Genomic DNA, 15,128 nt, shown 5'->3' on the forward strand with positions numbered 1-15,128 from the left:
GGACAGGATGAGAGGCAACGGGCACAAATTGAAACACGGGAAGTTCCACCTGAATATAAGAACAACTTCTTCCCTGTGAGGGTGATGGAGCACTGGAACAGGTTGCCTAGAGAGATTGTGGAGTTTCCTTCTCTGGAGATTTTTGCATACTAGTTCCATGAATTTGAGCAAGGTTACAACTCTGTAGTGCTACTTTTCATGTAAGCAGAGAAGGTTTGTAGGAATTTGTGTGTTTCATGAAAATTGGTCTTTGGCTGGGAGTAATGCATTTTTCAGATCATGACAGCAACCCTTCTGTTCTTAGAAACATAGAACTTGCAAAGACCTCCTGAGCTACTATGCAGGAGCCAGGTCAGTTTGAAATCCCTCTCATGAACTGTCCCATCTGTTTCTTTTCCAACTCCTGTTGGAAGGCTCTCAAGACTTTTATCATATGCTTAGGGAAAGTTTTACCACTCATGTGAATTAGTATGTTTGCTCTATCTGAACAGTGATGAAGAGGCTATTTCCTGTATCTCTTATCCCATTTGAACACTGATGCAAGTCTGCTCATACTAAAATAAGATCCTTTTTGCAGTGCAAATGAGGGCAGAAACAGGGTCAACACCTGAGCCTGCAGTCACAAAGTAGCAATAACGGCAAGCAGAGACCAGTAGTTGAGAATAAGTATATTACAACCATGAAGTGGGAGAGTTCACTAGCTTCCTTTAACCGCTGGCTTTTTAAAAGCAACCTCCTGGGTGAAAGAGGGTTTGATAGAGTCTTCGAAAACATTTGAGGCTGCATGCACATCTGCAACAATGAGCCTAAAACAGCAGGAATTCAAATTTGAAAGCTAGACAGTCTATGTTTCGTTAATGTTGTGATACTTCACCAGCCTTGGTTTCTTTCTTTCTTTCTTTCTTTTTTTTCCTCTCCCCTTTCCCTTCTTCTCTACAACAGGGATTTGGGAAGCAAGTGGATGTGTCATATATTGCCAAACATTACAACATGAGCAAAAGCAAAGTTGACAACCAGTTCTACAGTGTGGAAGTAGGTGACTCGACCTTCACAGTTCTCAAACGCTACCAAAACTTGAAACCTATTGGCTCTGGGGCTCAGGGAATAGTTTGGTAAGTAGCAGCAGTTTCTCCTATGCTTTTCAATGGTGCCTTTTGCATTTATTCACAGTTTGCTAGCTATAGACACTATCTAAAATTGCAAAAATAACAGTCAAGCAATAGATATCCTGAGGCAAAAGGAGCCTAGTGATTCTCTGATAAATTCTCTTGCTGATGAGAATGATAGCATTAGGTTTGTTTCTCCACACAGCAAAAAGTAACTAGAAAAAAAGCAGGAGAAAGATCTTATCATAATTGACAACTGTGGCACTATTTGCAGAGGCAGTGCAAATTATATCCCAAGTAAGCCCTGTAACTTTACTCTTCATACTGTACAAGTCTCTAAGAGTTATGTAGAAACAGGTCCTATCTCATAGCGTTCTCAGACTTTCCAAATGGAAGGCTTAAGGATTGAGATAACTGGTAATGTCTACTTTATTTTTGAAAGACATTTAGTAATGTGAGTAATGCAAACAAAAGACACGAATACAGTAGCTATTCTTAATAATACATAAGGCTCATGGAATTCTAAATGATTATATTCAAAGGTGATGTGGTATCCTCTTTGGCCTTTGCCTCTGCATTTTCAGAGATAGCTCTTCAGTTTCACTTACAGTGGCTTGTATTTGAACACCTCTGCCCAGGCATTTGTTACTATGTTAATTACTGCGCATTAGGGAGCTTAACACTTATGACTTTCTCTGTATAACTTCATCAGAGATGAAGTCCAGTTCCGTCTGTTGTGTTTATCAGTGCTCTTTTCTGACTTTCACGGAGTGCATGTTACCTCACAATTAGATGGAATGGTAAGGCAAGCAGGATTCAATCTGTGGATAAGCTGGCATTGACACTGTAATTCACAGTGTAGCGATAATTAGCAGCACATACTTAGTCTATCACTTACAGACTTCCAGATCATGCAAGTCCAAACATTGATTTAGAGTATCAAATACTTTATTTTTTTATCATTAACATAAAAGGACTAGAGGGTAGTTGAAAGTCAGCTTTGAGAAAGAAACGGGGAGGAATAACCCTATGCACCAGTACAAGCTGGGAGCTGACCTGCTGGAGAGCAGCTCTGCAGAGAAGGACCTGGGAGTGCTGGTGGACGACAAGTTGACCATGAGCCAGCAACGTGCCCTTGTGGCCAGGAAGGCCAACGATGTCCTGGGGTGCATTGGGAAGAGTGTTGCCAGCAGGTGGAGGGAGGTGATCCTGCCCCTCTCCTCAGCCCTGGGGAGGCCTCATCTTGAGTACTGTGTCCAGTTATGGGCTCCCCAGTACAGGAGAGACCTGGAGCTACTGGAGAGAGTCCAACGTAGGGCTACGGAGATGATCAGAGGGCTGGAGCATCTGCCCTGTGAGGAACGGCTGCGAGAGCTGGGCCTCTTCAGCCTGGGGCTAAACTGAGAAGACTGAGGGGGGATCTTATCAGTGTGTACAAGTACCTGAAGGGAGGGTGTCAAGGGGATGGGGACAAACTCTTTTCAGTTGTCCCGTGTGACAGGACAAGAGGCAATGGGCAGAAATTGAAGCACAGGAAGTTCCGCCTGAACGTGAGGGGGAATTTCTTCCCTGTGAGGGTGACAGAGCCCTGGACCAGGTTGCCCAGAGAGGTCGTGGAGTCTCCTTCTCTGGAGATCTTCAAGGCCTGCCTGGATGCAACCCTGTCTACCACGCTGTAGGTGACCCTGCTTGAGCAGCGAGGCTGGACTAGATGATCTCCAGCAGTCCCTTACAACCTTACTGATTCTATTAAATATCATCAATGTTCATTTTGCACTAGTTGTCTACTTCCATAAACAGCAACCAATGTTTTCTCCTACAGCTATTTGTTTAAGAGGGAAATCAGATTTTGTTGAGCCTGCCTGTAACAGAATTGTAATGATCAATGATGAGCAACAGAAAGTATGAAGTTAAGCACATCTAAATAAAACCAATAACATCCTGTGAATTTGTCTTTTATCCTAAGAGTTCAGGCAAAATTAGTAAAGCCTCAACACAGAAAATCAAATGAGCAAATAAATAGCTTCAAGTGAAAGTTGATGTAAATTCCCAGACATGAAAAAGCAGCATGACAAAGCCATAAAAGGCCCCTTGACACTTTGGGATGCAGATGTAAAAGTATTACATGACAGATGGGGAAGATCATTTTCTTTTTTTTTTTTTTTAATACCTGCTGTCTTGTACCTTACATATACATACATACATACATACATACATACATACATATATATATATGCATGCCGTATATATGTGTAAAAACCATAATTTAGTAGAAATGTATTAGCAAACTAGAGCAAAAGATGAAGAATTAGTGGTAAAGTGGCAAATTAATGAAAAAAATATATGAGGTCATTATATATAATTTAGCTAAGGGAGGACAATACATGGTAAAAAAAAAATCTTCAGCTGTTTTGAATTGCGTAAGTTCTTACTGCAGATATTATATTTTTGATTGATATAGAGATACACCTAGGAAAAAAAGCAGGTGAATTTAAGTAAGGCAAAATTGTGCTCAAAACCTTCCTATTTATGATTATAGTGCGTAATTTTCCTTGGGAGAATCTCAATAATTTGGAAATGTTTCAGCATTAACCAAAAGATAGCAGAAATATTTTTCATTTTCCTACCCTGTCCTTCTAAAAGAGGAACATTGTCCATTGTCTTTTGGTTTGAGCAACAAAATGCAATTTTTGTTGGCAGGAGATAGGGAATAACTATTTTTTTCCTGCTGTTCCCTACACCTTATGTAGTCTGGAACATTGTGGAACTCAGCATCCTGAGAATGGCAGCTGACTCTGGTAGAGGAGATATTTTGCCTTGCTCATCTTGTTCTTTTACAAAGAACAATCCTGAGAAGGGCCTCCATGAAGATAAAGGGGAAGATTCTGTGTTGTATTCTCTTTTAGATTCAGTGGCTCTGTTGTGCACTTATTTATTTGTTGTTCAAGAATGATGGATTTTGAATGCAACTCTAGCTCTTACTGCCAGAACTAAGAAAGGTATAGGAGCTGACTGGGTGATTCCTGACTGCTCCCTCTGCCAAGTGCACATACGGGTAGAATAGTTCATGGGGTCTCAGCTTAGGCTTCTCAGCAGAGCTGCTCATGGCTAACACTACAGAATGCAGCATGCACTGATTCTGGCACCTGCTTCCATATAATAGTAGGCAAAAGGACACTAATGGCTATCTGGCCAGAATGACAAGCTCCCCAGATGCTCCTCAGAGAGCTGGGAAGTGACATACAATTTGCTGATCCAGAACTAGCTTAGTACATAGTAGCAGCTGGTTTTACAGAGCGATGAAGGTAGAGCAGAGTATTACTGGTAAATGTCAACTCAGTCTTTAAGGACTGAGCTGCTGCCAGCAGTTGCAGTTAAGCGACCTGTTTCTTGACTTTCACAGCTGGCAAGCAGAGCCTCTACTATCTGCCCTACCCTGAAAGCACTGAGCTGCTGTTGACTTGCTCTGCTTTGTCTAGTACTTGGCCACACATCTGCAATTCCCACATCTTGAAAAGCAGGGGACCTATTTAATAGATGGTCAGCTATTTGATATCAAGTCCCTCAGTACTGATTAGATACAACATACACATTTGTATTCTACACCAAGAATCATCTCAGCACTACCCAGAGGACTGAACTGTACTTACTGGCAACACAGATTTTAATCCCGTGGCTTCTCTTTTAGTAATATACATAGTGGACAGTAAGCTGGACACGAGTCAGCAATGTGCACTTGCAGCAAAGGCAGCCAACGGCACCCTGGGCTGGATTAGGAAGAGTGTTGCCAGCAGGTCGAGGGAGGTGATCCTGCCCCTCTGCTCAGCGCTGGTGAGGCCTCATCTCGAGTGCTGGGTCCGGTTCCGGGCTCCCCGGTACAAGGGAGTACATGGAGCTACCAGAGTGAGTCCAGTGAAGGGCCACAAAGATGGTGAAGGGACTGGAGCATCTCTCACACGAGGAGAAGCTGAAAGAGCTGGGACCTTTCAGCCTGGAGGAGAGAAGGCTGGATCTTATTGGAGTGTAAAATATGTGACGGCAGGAGTAAGGAAGATGGAGACAAACAACTTGTCGATGGCGTCCGCTGTCAGGACAAGAAGAAAAGGTCAAAATTTGAAATACTGAGAATTCCTTTTAAGCATAAGAGAGCAGTTTTCTCCTGTAAGGTTGGTCAACCACTGGAACAGGTTGTAAAGAGAGGCTGTGGTGTCTCTATCCTTGGAGATCTTCAAAAGCCATCCAGACATGGTCCTGGGCAACCTGCTCTGGGTGCTCCTGCTTTGATTGGACTTTGAAAGGTCTCTTCCAACCTCAACCATTCTGTGATGGGAAGACTGTGTATTTGCAGAAACTGCCCAATATGCCTGCAGAGGCAAGATGGTGGCAGCCTGTGAACTAACTGTAGAGGCAGAGGGAAAGGGAGGAGACACCCGTTGTTTTTTAAGCTGCTGTGAAAGTTGTGTTCCAGGATACAGGGACAAACTCACAGAGTACTGAAGTCTTTCTCATACAATTCTATAAATAGATTTCAACATGATCATGTGAATTTCAGTGAAAAATAATGCATGTCAAAGGACAGAAACAGTTACAAGATACAGGGAATGTGGTTATGAAAGAAGTTAAGATATCTGATTTTATTTCAGTATTCTGAGTATTGCATCAAAAACAAAACCATTTTTTTGATATGGAAGTATTAAAGAAGGTTCTTCAGGGGATGATGATTTATTAAAATTCTGTGAAGAACAGCAAACTGTATGGTATGAGTGTTATTTACAGTTGTGCCCATGTGAAACAATTGTAAATTCTGTGAGAAAATGGTACTCATACTGCATTCAGCGTCTTCTGAAATTAATTGTAGGAGCTTTCAATGGGATTTATGTTAGCTATGTTCACAAAATTATTTTTGTCATCAGGAAGAAAGGGAAAAGTCTGAAATTTTTTGATCAGGGATGCTTCACTTCTCTCTACAAAAAAACTACTATTAATGAGAGTGTAGGTTGTTTGCTCTGTGTACAGCTCACTGACATCTGTGAAAAAGACTAGATAAGGTATGTTTGCATAATGTTGTCATATTATTATAGCCAGCGGTGATCATAAAATATAGGTGAAACAAAGTTTGTAGATAGAGGTACCATTTTTCATTAGAGCAACTACTGTTGCTGGAAAAAATATACTGGCTTTTGAGCATACAAATTGTTTTTCATGTCTGAATTAGAAAATTTCCAAGGTAAATATGAATTGGGAACAGGGTTTTGAGTTTAGTTAGGTATGTACAACTTCACACCACCTGAGAGAAGGGTAGCTGATACTCCCTTGCAATGTTAGAAGGCAGGAAAGGTGGCAACTTCTGTATTTTCTCAGAGGCAACGAGAGAGGTCATTTTATCATGTAAAATACGGACAGTTTAGATGAGGGGGGAAGGAGAGAGATAATAATGTTGCATAGAAAGAACAGAAATGTACTGATGTTGGAGGGCCCTTTTTTGATGCGTTTTGAATGGTTGCTGTTTTCAGGGAAGTCCATTATTGCACAAACCTGTGTCCATTATCAGGAAAAAGTGCTAGTTACTAAAGGCAGAGTTGTCTGGTGAGGGTGAAATAGATAAGCCTGCTGATATCTTTCAACAGAAATCATCAAGGAAAACATTTCAGGATTTGTAGAGACTTAAGGCAGGCTTTCCTGCTGTAGGATGTTGGCATATGGACTAGCAGCACATCAGCTGGTCAGAACAGTGTTAACTGGGAAGTGCTTTATGGTATTTAGTTTATGGAAGAAGTTCTTATGTTTTTAGGGGAGGGACATGGGGACAGGAATGATATTTTGAGGACAATTTTGAAGAATCCCGATAGCTCTTCAGTGGATGCTCTACAAGTCTAAAAAAGGTTCCTTGTTTTCAGATCTGGAAGAGAATATAAAACAACTTGAAGTAGTAATTTCAGGAATTTGGTGGGGTGGGTTGTTTGTTTTTTCTGAGCTGGTGCAATGATTTGATGGTGTCTTTGAGCCAGAAGACCAAAGAGGATGCGGAGTCTTCCTTGAGTTCCCTTTAACAAGTAGAGTCAGTAAATCAACCAACAGCCTGCTATGTTACTTAGCATTACTGTAGGTTTTTCCTTTGTGATTCAGTTGTTATTTAGCAGTGAACTCTTAAGGAATGCAGAGATCTTCTTCCAGATCATGCTGTTGTCATCATAGTGCTCATTGTTGCTTGTATCACCGATTCTTTCCCTAAAGCAATCAGGAAAGTGGTCAGAAAGGGGGAGAGGGGCAAATTCTGTCCAATGCAGGGTATCTAATTGTTGATGTTCTTCTTGGAATTATCACAGGGAAATATTCTATTATGTCACGGTACTTGTTGTGGAAGATTGTTAAGGTGGATTTGGCTAAAAAGTTCTCTAATTCTCTGTGTATTCACATATTATGTAGACTGGGACATTTATTATAAGGAATCTTCTTGCAACCCATAGATTTCCGGTGTAGGTCTGTGAAGATACAAACATATACAATCAACAGAATTGTTAAATTGAGTTTAATATGATAACCTTCTGTGTGGGATGTGCCAGGAAATGGTGAAGAAAATGTGATTTTTTTTCCCTGCAAAAACACTTAAGCTCTTTTTTATGAGGGTATACTTCACTTCTCTTTTTGTATAGCACAATTGACTCCTGGCCTGAGAGTAAGGCTCCAAAGTGATACTGCAATGGGAATAATGGTACAGACCAAAGAAAAGCATGTTTGTTACTTTTTACCTTACACTGACCTCCTTCTGATAAAATAAGACTAGGCTATGGTTTTGCTATGGTCCAATGAAAAAGCTACAGAGAAGGGTGAACATGTCTTAGTCTTACAGTTTAGGCACAACCTTATTTCTCTTGCTTAGTTAAAAACTGGTATATTAAAAGTGTTCAGATGTGAATGTATTTCTCCATTGTTACGCTGCTATTTCAATAATATTATTTTGATTTCTTTATGTGCTGCTGCACTGAAATACCATATTCATGGGTAGATGTCTACATTTCCGCTTGTATAAAGCAGCATAGTTCCACTGAAGTTCAGAGGTGTCCTGGCCAAGGGATAGATCTCTAACTAACAAGAGAAGAAAGAATGCATTTAATTCAGAAGAAAAATCAAATAAACGATGTCCCCAGACATACTTGCAGTACAATTTTCCTGGCTGAAAAGGGTGGTGGTGGTTGTTTTGTCAGCCACAGTCTTTCATACGAAACAACACAGAGCATACATCCCTGAGTTCAGTTAATTGCATTTCAGTTACCTATTCAAATCATGCAGGCTTTGTGTGCTTAAAATTCTGTTGGATGATGCTGTGGATTTAGCTTGTTCTGTTAAAGATTCTCCAATTTGTATCCATTAGTTCAGCTTGTGTTCCCTTTCTCATGCTGTTATATGCTTTTACTGACATGCTTTGACATTCCACTCCTCAGGAGGTTTTTGAAGAGACCCTTCAGAGAGCTTTACAAAGTGTTTTGTATGAGAGGAACATAGAAAATAGGTGTGAGGTTTGACTTTGAGCTATTACTCTTACTGTTGGAGAAACGAGCAGATCAATTTAAACAAATTCTCTGGTGTTTCCTGATACTAATACCATCTCATACAATGGCAACAGCTGGTGAGATTTTTTTCCCCCAAAATGCATGCTTTAAGCTATAGCTAGAAAGTTTTTTTCACTTTGAGGAGTTCTTCAATGCTGAAATACCATAAGTAAACTCACAGCAAACATCAACCATAAGTAAACTCACAGCAAACATCAAGCTTTGCTTATTCATCTGTATATTGCAGTATTTTTCTGCAATTTGTGTTCAGGCTTTAGAGTTCTCAGGATTTTCTAGCAAATCATTGCTCTGAAATGGTAACATTTATTTACACACATTTGGTTAGCTATTGAGCACCCTCTGATTTACAGCTGAAATCTACATTCTGTTTTTTTCTTTCTGATAAATTTACAGCTTGATTCTTCAGAAAGATATCAAATCTCCAAATTGTATCTGGAATTTGGAAGACTAGCAGGGGAATTTTAAGATACTGAGAGGCTCCCAGTAGGAACAGCAAAGATGTAGTATCTCTGTGAATCTGGGCTCTAGCCCTAATGGCATATATCTGGAGTGAAGGTGCTTATATAAATTGGACAGATTTGTAATGTTGTTACAATTCTTCTAGCAGTATGTCTTCAGAGACGGTTTGCTTGGATATGGGGTGAGAGTGAAGAGTGTCTTGTAATGCTCTCACTAATGACCCAGCAAGTAACTCGGCTTGGTGTAGAAGAAACTACCACGAGGATTAAAGAGAACAGCCATCAAACTGTACATAATAAGACAATTGAAAAATGGTCTAACAGTTAATTGTCTTTAAGAATAAAGAACTCCTCCTCCATGTTTGCTTTGATCCTTAAAACTTCTCTGTGTGCTAATACCTTCAGTATAAGAGGGAAAGAAGCAGAAAACATAAAAAATATACCCAGCGGTAGTGCATGAATGGACCTGAGACAGGATAGATTTGTTTCTAAATGGCATAGGTACCTGATATGCAATGTTTGAGCAAAAATTATTGTTGATATTAGGATTTTTTTCTTCAAAAGCTTGAAGTGATAAAAAAAAAATATAGGCTGACATGTGATTACTTGACAAAAAAAATTTCTCTTTTTTTTTTTTTGTTGTGGCCTTTTTCTGTCTAACTGCGTACACTCCTGGTAGGAAAGAAGTCCACACATATTTCATGTTTATCTTCTCATGTTTCATTTCGCCTTGCAGATACACAAAAATATAAGACATAATTTGAATTCTGGTAATCACAAATGGTACACAGTAAAACATCCCGTGGTGCTGTCTGCTAGCAAAGAGATCGGAGATACAATCTCTAAAGTACTCAGACTGCCTATATCTCTAACTCTGTCCGTTTTCCTCTAGCCTTTATAATGTGATAATATAGCCTTTATAGTCTCTAGCCTTTTCATGACTACAATAGTTGTGCAGGCAAAATCTATTCATGTTTTCACATCAGAGGGTTTGTTAAAAACAAAATAAGCTGTTTTAAAACTGCACAGCTTTTTTTTTTTTTTGCGAATCCTTATAGCAACACTCACTTAATTTGGGCTTAAACCACAGGATATAGTGGTACTTTCACACTCAGTTGAGAACTTGCACTCAATATTTTCAGTTGGATCAGTATAGCTCTCAGCTATAGAGCAGGTGTGTTGATGAGCATGATAGGATAAGCATGTGTGATTCTATTAGAGCCATTTCAAAAGTTGGAGCATGTAATCTATTTGCAAATTCTATAGCTGCAGAGCAATAACTGGTGTTTGCTTAGCTTTAACTTGTTGTATAGAACAACTTTTGTGGTGGCTGATGCAAACTCATTTTAATTTACATTTCTGGCTAATGGGCAATAACATTTTTTAACTCCCTCCCAGGTGAGCAGCACCTCTTTGCTACTCCCCTGTTAAGGACTCCCTTTTGGTTACTGTCTGATCTCCCATTTCTCACATTGACTTTATCTCATTCTCACACCTTGATATGTCAGACAGATTTATGAAACTCTCTTTGCTTCTCCTGTTGTCTCAAATTGTCTTTGCTTGGAAGTCAGCCGTAGACAAATGTCAGTGCAAGCAAGAAATCAGAGTTGGAATTTGCAGTCATTCCTTAAGGGAGTTCAGACCTTAGCTCTATTAACTTGAAATCCTGTTACCACTGAAATAAAGAATATTCTCTCCCCAGGGGAGGTACCAGAGAGAGATTTTCTTCAGGCATGCTTCGGCAAGCGTCCTGCACACTCTTCCCCCCTCTTCTCACTGTTGACTTTAGATGACTAGGTATTTTCCTGGGCATAGCCTTCCCTTATTTGTGCCACACAGTGCGTCTCTGCTTGTTCCTGAAGATCTGAAGGGTTAGAAGGATAGTTAGGATAGTTAAGTTTCCACACAAATAGCTTAGTATAATAATACTCTATATTGCTAGGCACAGGGTGATTGCTGTAAAAAGTATGACATTGCTGTGGAACTGTTTTGTGGAAATCCGTTTTCTTTGTGCCATTTTCCCTCACCTCAATAACAGCTAGCGTGTGTGCATGGAAAGGCAGTTTGTGGAGTCTGTGGGTTTTCTTTGCTGTCTAAAATTTGGAAGAGGCAAACAATCTTCAAGCAGAATAATCATAAAATACCTTTTCTGAAGTAGAAATGATGTAAGCTAATAAATGAACAATACATTTTGATGTGGAGGATAAGCTACAGCACAGAGGACCCCTTGCAGCTGTCCTCCGGATTACTGTGTGTTTGACATTACAGCACTTAGACTAAACAATTCGGTTCTCTTTTACTAGAACTGTACTGCCAATCCATGCTGGGAGCAATGGGTTTCTCCTTAAGTATAAAAATAGCTGGGACTGTATGGAATCAGGTAGGGATACAGGGCAGAGCAGCCAAGTAAAAGGACAGGTAGCAAAAAACAGAAACAATTGAAACAAAAATTAATGCCAGTCTAGAAGGAAGTCCAGTTCAGTTCATTCAGATTTCTTTGTCAGCATGTATTACTGATATTTGTTCACCAATATTAATGTGAATTGCATGTTCTCACATTTTTTGCTTTACTGAAAACTAAAGGTTGTCCCTTGTCACAAGATCTTGTGTCCCTATGCAAGCGCAAAAAGCAATGACAGTGAAAGAAGGATGTAACAGAAGTTGCAAAGCCTCAACAATATATAAAATTAAAGGTTGTAGATGAAACCTGGGTGAAGTTTGTGAACAATGTAAGTAAGATCTTGGTGAGAAGGAAAACTCACCAGGATAGGCAAGACTTAGTGAAAGAGAGAGAGTCAGCTGGAGAGGGGAGCAGAAAGCAAGAAGACTCAAAGGCAGGAGTGAAAACAGAAGGCAAAGAGGATACCAAGTTTTTTTCTGTTTTTTTCTTGGGGAGTTTTGGCTTTATCTTCCTGGATTCATGGAGTCATATTTCTCCATCCAGTCACAATAGGGTTGATACCTATTCACAAGCTGAAAACACTATGTCGTGACACTTCTGGTGTGTTCTGGTCTAAAAAGGCATTCCTAAACCAAAGTAATTTATTACTGTGTTCCTGTTGAAGGGCATTTCAGCTTTGTATGCAACAGGTAAAGCAGTTTATGTCCTTGCAAAGCACCAGTTTCAGCTCCTAGTATCTTTCCTGTGTCAGAGATGTCCCTGTGATGAGCGAGTGTAGATACAGAATTACCTCAGTCGGGCCTAATAATGCTGAAAGAGTTAGACCGACTCACTTTGTCTGGATTAGCATCAGCATAGAGGCAAGCAGTGGATCAGCCCTTTGGCTGGGAGGTTGAAGGTGATACATAGGAGCACTGACTTCATTCCCTTCCAGAAGATCATTAACTACTGTTTCAGGACCTTGAATCATCTGCTTCTGTCTATGCCTAGGACAGTCTTGCAGAAATAACAGGGTTAACTCTAGGAAACTAAAATTTGAGTAGTTTCTTAGGGGTAAGCTTTTACACTGATTTTTTTTTTTCTTCATGAACATTCACCGCCACAGATGATTATTTGTTGATGATACCTTCTTTGTGCTTGATTGAATTTTATTTTTTTAATTGGTAATAAATGCAGTAAGAAAGAAAGAAAGGTTACTAGGTGATGTTTCTGTTTTTCTCCAAACTGACAGCTTTTGTTCTGTTTGTCAGACAAGCCAGCAGGTCTTTTAAATTAGGACTGTGAGGAGGATATGGAAGATAGTAGCTATTTTCTATTTCAGTTGTAGATTCAAAAATACCAGAGTTACGATGTGCTGCCAGTTTGAAAATACAGGTACTCAACTTATGCCAAATGCACAGGATCTGCCTCAGTGTCCATATTTCCATGTTCTTGTAAATTGCTGTTGAATAAAGAAGCTGGACTTTTTCTGACTTGGCTGCTTTGAAACCCAAGAGATCCTGAAAGCTATCCAAAGTTTACGTGCCCTGTTGAGAGTTCTGAACACCTACTGAGGAATGTCTTTGGCAGATTCAGTCTCTCGTTCTCCAAATCTCAGGCAAGTGCCTACTCAAAATGTTTAATTACAGATCATGCGGTAGCCTCCTCTGACCTTGTATTTTCTGCCATTGAATATTGATAGGGAACTCAAATTAGGATCATTTTAAAAATCTTTGTTTTGCTCTGGATTCAGGAAATCCTTGAGCTTGTAAAAAGTGAGTAGTGTAGCACAGTTTGGAAACTGTGAGGTTGACATCAGGAGTGTGTCACGTAAACGTAAGGGAAAGTAATTTGGCCTGGAGTACTTCTAAAGCAGAACCGCCAAAACCTGGTTGTTTCACTGACCAGATACAGTTTGCTAAGTTGGTAGTTACAGAAGATTTTGACAGCTAGCAGAATAGCTACTGGATTAGTGATAAGATAAAAATTAGCGATAAGAAAAAACAAAAAGTACAGTTTTTACAATTCTAAAACTGAGTCACTTTTAGAGGGTAACTATAGACCATTTAGCACAGTATACACAGATGAAGAGTACATAAACATACTTAAAACTCAAAACGCTCATTAATATTTTTATCACCAGGCAGACTGAAATGGCGCTTATTGTGGGAGGCTTCTTAGGCAGTGAGTGAATAGTGTACCTGTTTCCACATTGCCTCTCCTACCTTACCCCCCACAGTCTATGGGGGCGAGTATGGGGGCTAGAGAAAAAGAGTGTAGCTGTTGTGTCAGTATACAAAACTGGTTTGTGGATTCCAAAATAAATTCTTTTCAGGCCATCACCTGCTGATATGACAAAAAAGAGAATAAATCGAGGTTCAAGCTCTAGATGAGAGAGTCGCAGGGATATGGTAGTATAAAATTAGCCAAAAAGACGTGAGGCTGTGCATCTGAGTTATTTCTGCTCCACCCAGAGATTTGGGTCTGTGCAAGGTGTGGAACTTCTGTAAAAACATGCTTATGGCTTCTGATGGTGACTAGGTTAGAGAGAATAGTCACCTTTAAGAGCTACTAGAGATTTTAATGGAAGAACACTATGTTACCATTACAAAGTCCAGATTTTCATGTGTATAATTGTTTTAAAAAAACAGTAAAACAGCAGTCCTGTGAGTCACCAGCCTTGTGGGTTCAGCACAGTAAGAGAAGATTCATCAGCAAGTGATACTGAGTGCATTTTATTCCTGACCCTCTTTTTTCTTAATAGGCTTTCTTGAGCAGCACAGTGAATTATGTTATTATTTTGTAATATTACCTAATGGTATAATTGGGGAAATTATAATATAACACATCTGGAGCTGCCTGTGACAGATGCTATTATAAATATGTTTTCTAAAAACAAGTATTCTAGGCTTTTTCTTCTTATTATAAATATGTTTTCTGAAAATAAGTATTCTAACCTTTTTCTTCTATCCATCTTCTCTTACGTTATCTTATGTGTGATTGCTCAGCCATCCTCCTTCAGCCCATCCAGCTGAAAGTTTGAAGGATAGGAGGTGTCTCAACATGACTGAACTATAAAATACATTTCACAGTGAAGTTTTTAAATCTAGTTGCCATTAGAAATACAAAATTCATTGTGCCTTCCAGTTTATTTGTAGTGGGTAGGGCTGTGTGACTTTGGCATTTCAAGCAATGGGGTTGAGCAAGTGGAACATTGTGCTATAAACAGAATGAGTAATATGGATTCAGAGTTGCACTGCAGATGTCACAGATATAAAGATGGTATTAATATAGCTTTTTATGGGTGACTGTAAAGGGATTGGATTATCTGTTGGCTTGGACTTCTTTGTGTTTGCTCTTTCAAGAATAAGCACGAATGCATTTGGATCTCTGAACAAGTTTTGTGAGCTTGTAGTTATCTAGACAAAGACTAATTTCTCCTAGCTCCTTGGCCATATTTATCTGTTTGAGTTGCATATTCCCATTTCAATGAGCAGAATTATGATTAGTCATGAGCAGAGTTGGGGGTCTTTTGAGCATTTCCCTACATTTCCAGACCTAAACCTTAAATCTTTAAATCACTTCTTCTTCTTTAATGTATGTTATTAATACA

General features: G+C 39.6%; 1 protein-coding gene across 6 annotated transcripts in view; it reads left to right on the top strand.

Moving 5' to 3' along the window:
• Positions 1-15,128, top strand: part of MAPK10 (mitogen-activated protein kinase 10) — a 91,771-nt gene that overhangs the window by 12,411 nt on the left and 64,232 nt on the right. For 3 of the 6 annotated variants that reach the window (XM_062575081.1, XM_062575083.1, XM_062575084.1), the window contains exon 2: positions 943-1,112. In XM_062575081.1, coding sequence (XP_062431065.1) covers positions 943-1,112 — 170 coding nt within the window. Of the gene's footprint in view, positions 1-877; positions 1,113-15,128 lie in introns of those variants that run through there. The other 3 variants (XM_062575085.1, XM_062575086.1, XM_062575082.1) reach the window with 2 other exon arrangements.

The sequence above is a fragment of the Rhea pennata genome, chromosome 4 (assembly GCF_028389875.1).
Source record: "Rhea pennata isolate bPtePen1 chromosome 4, bPtePen1.pri, whole genome shotgun sequence".
NCBI classification, from domain to species: domain Eukaryota; kingdom Metazoa; phylum Chordata; class Aves; order Rheiformes; family Rheidae; genus Rhea; species Rhea pennata.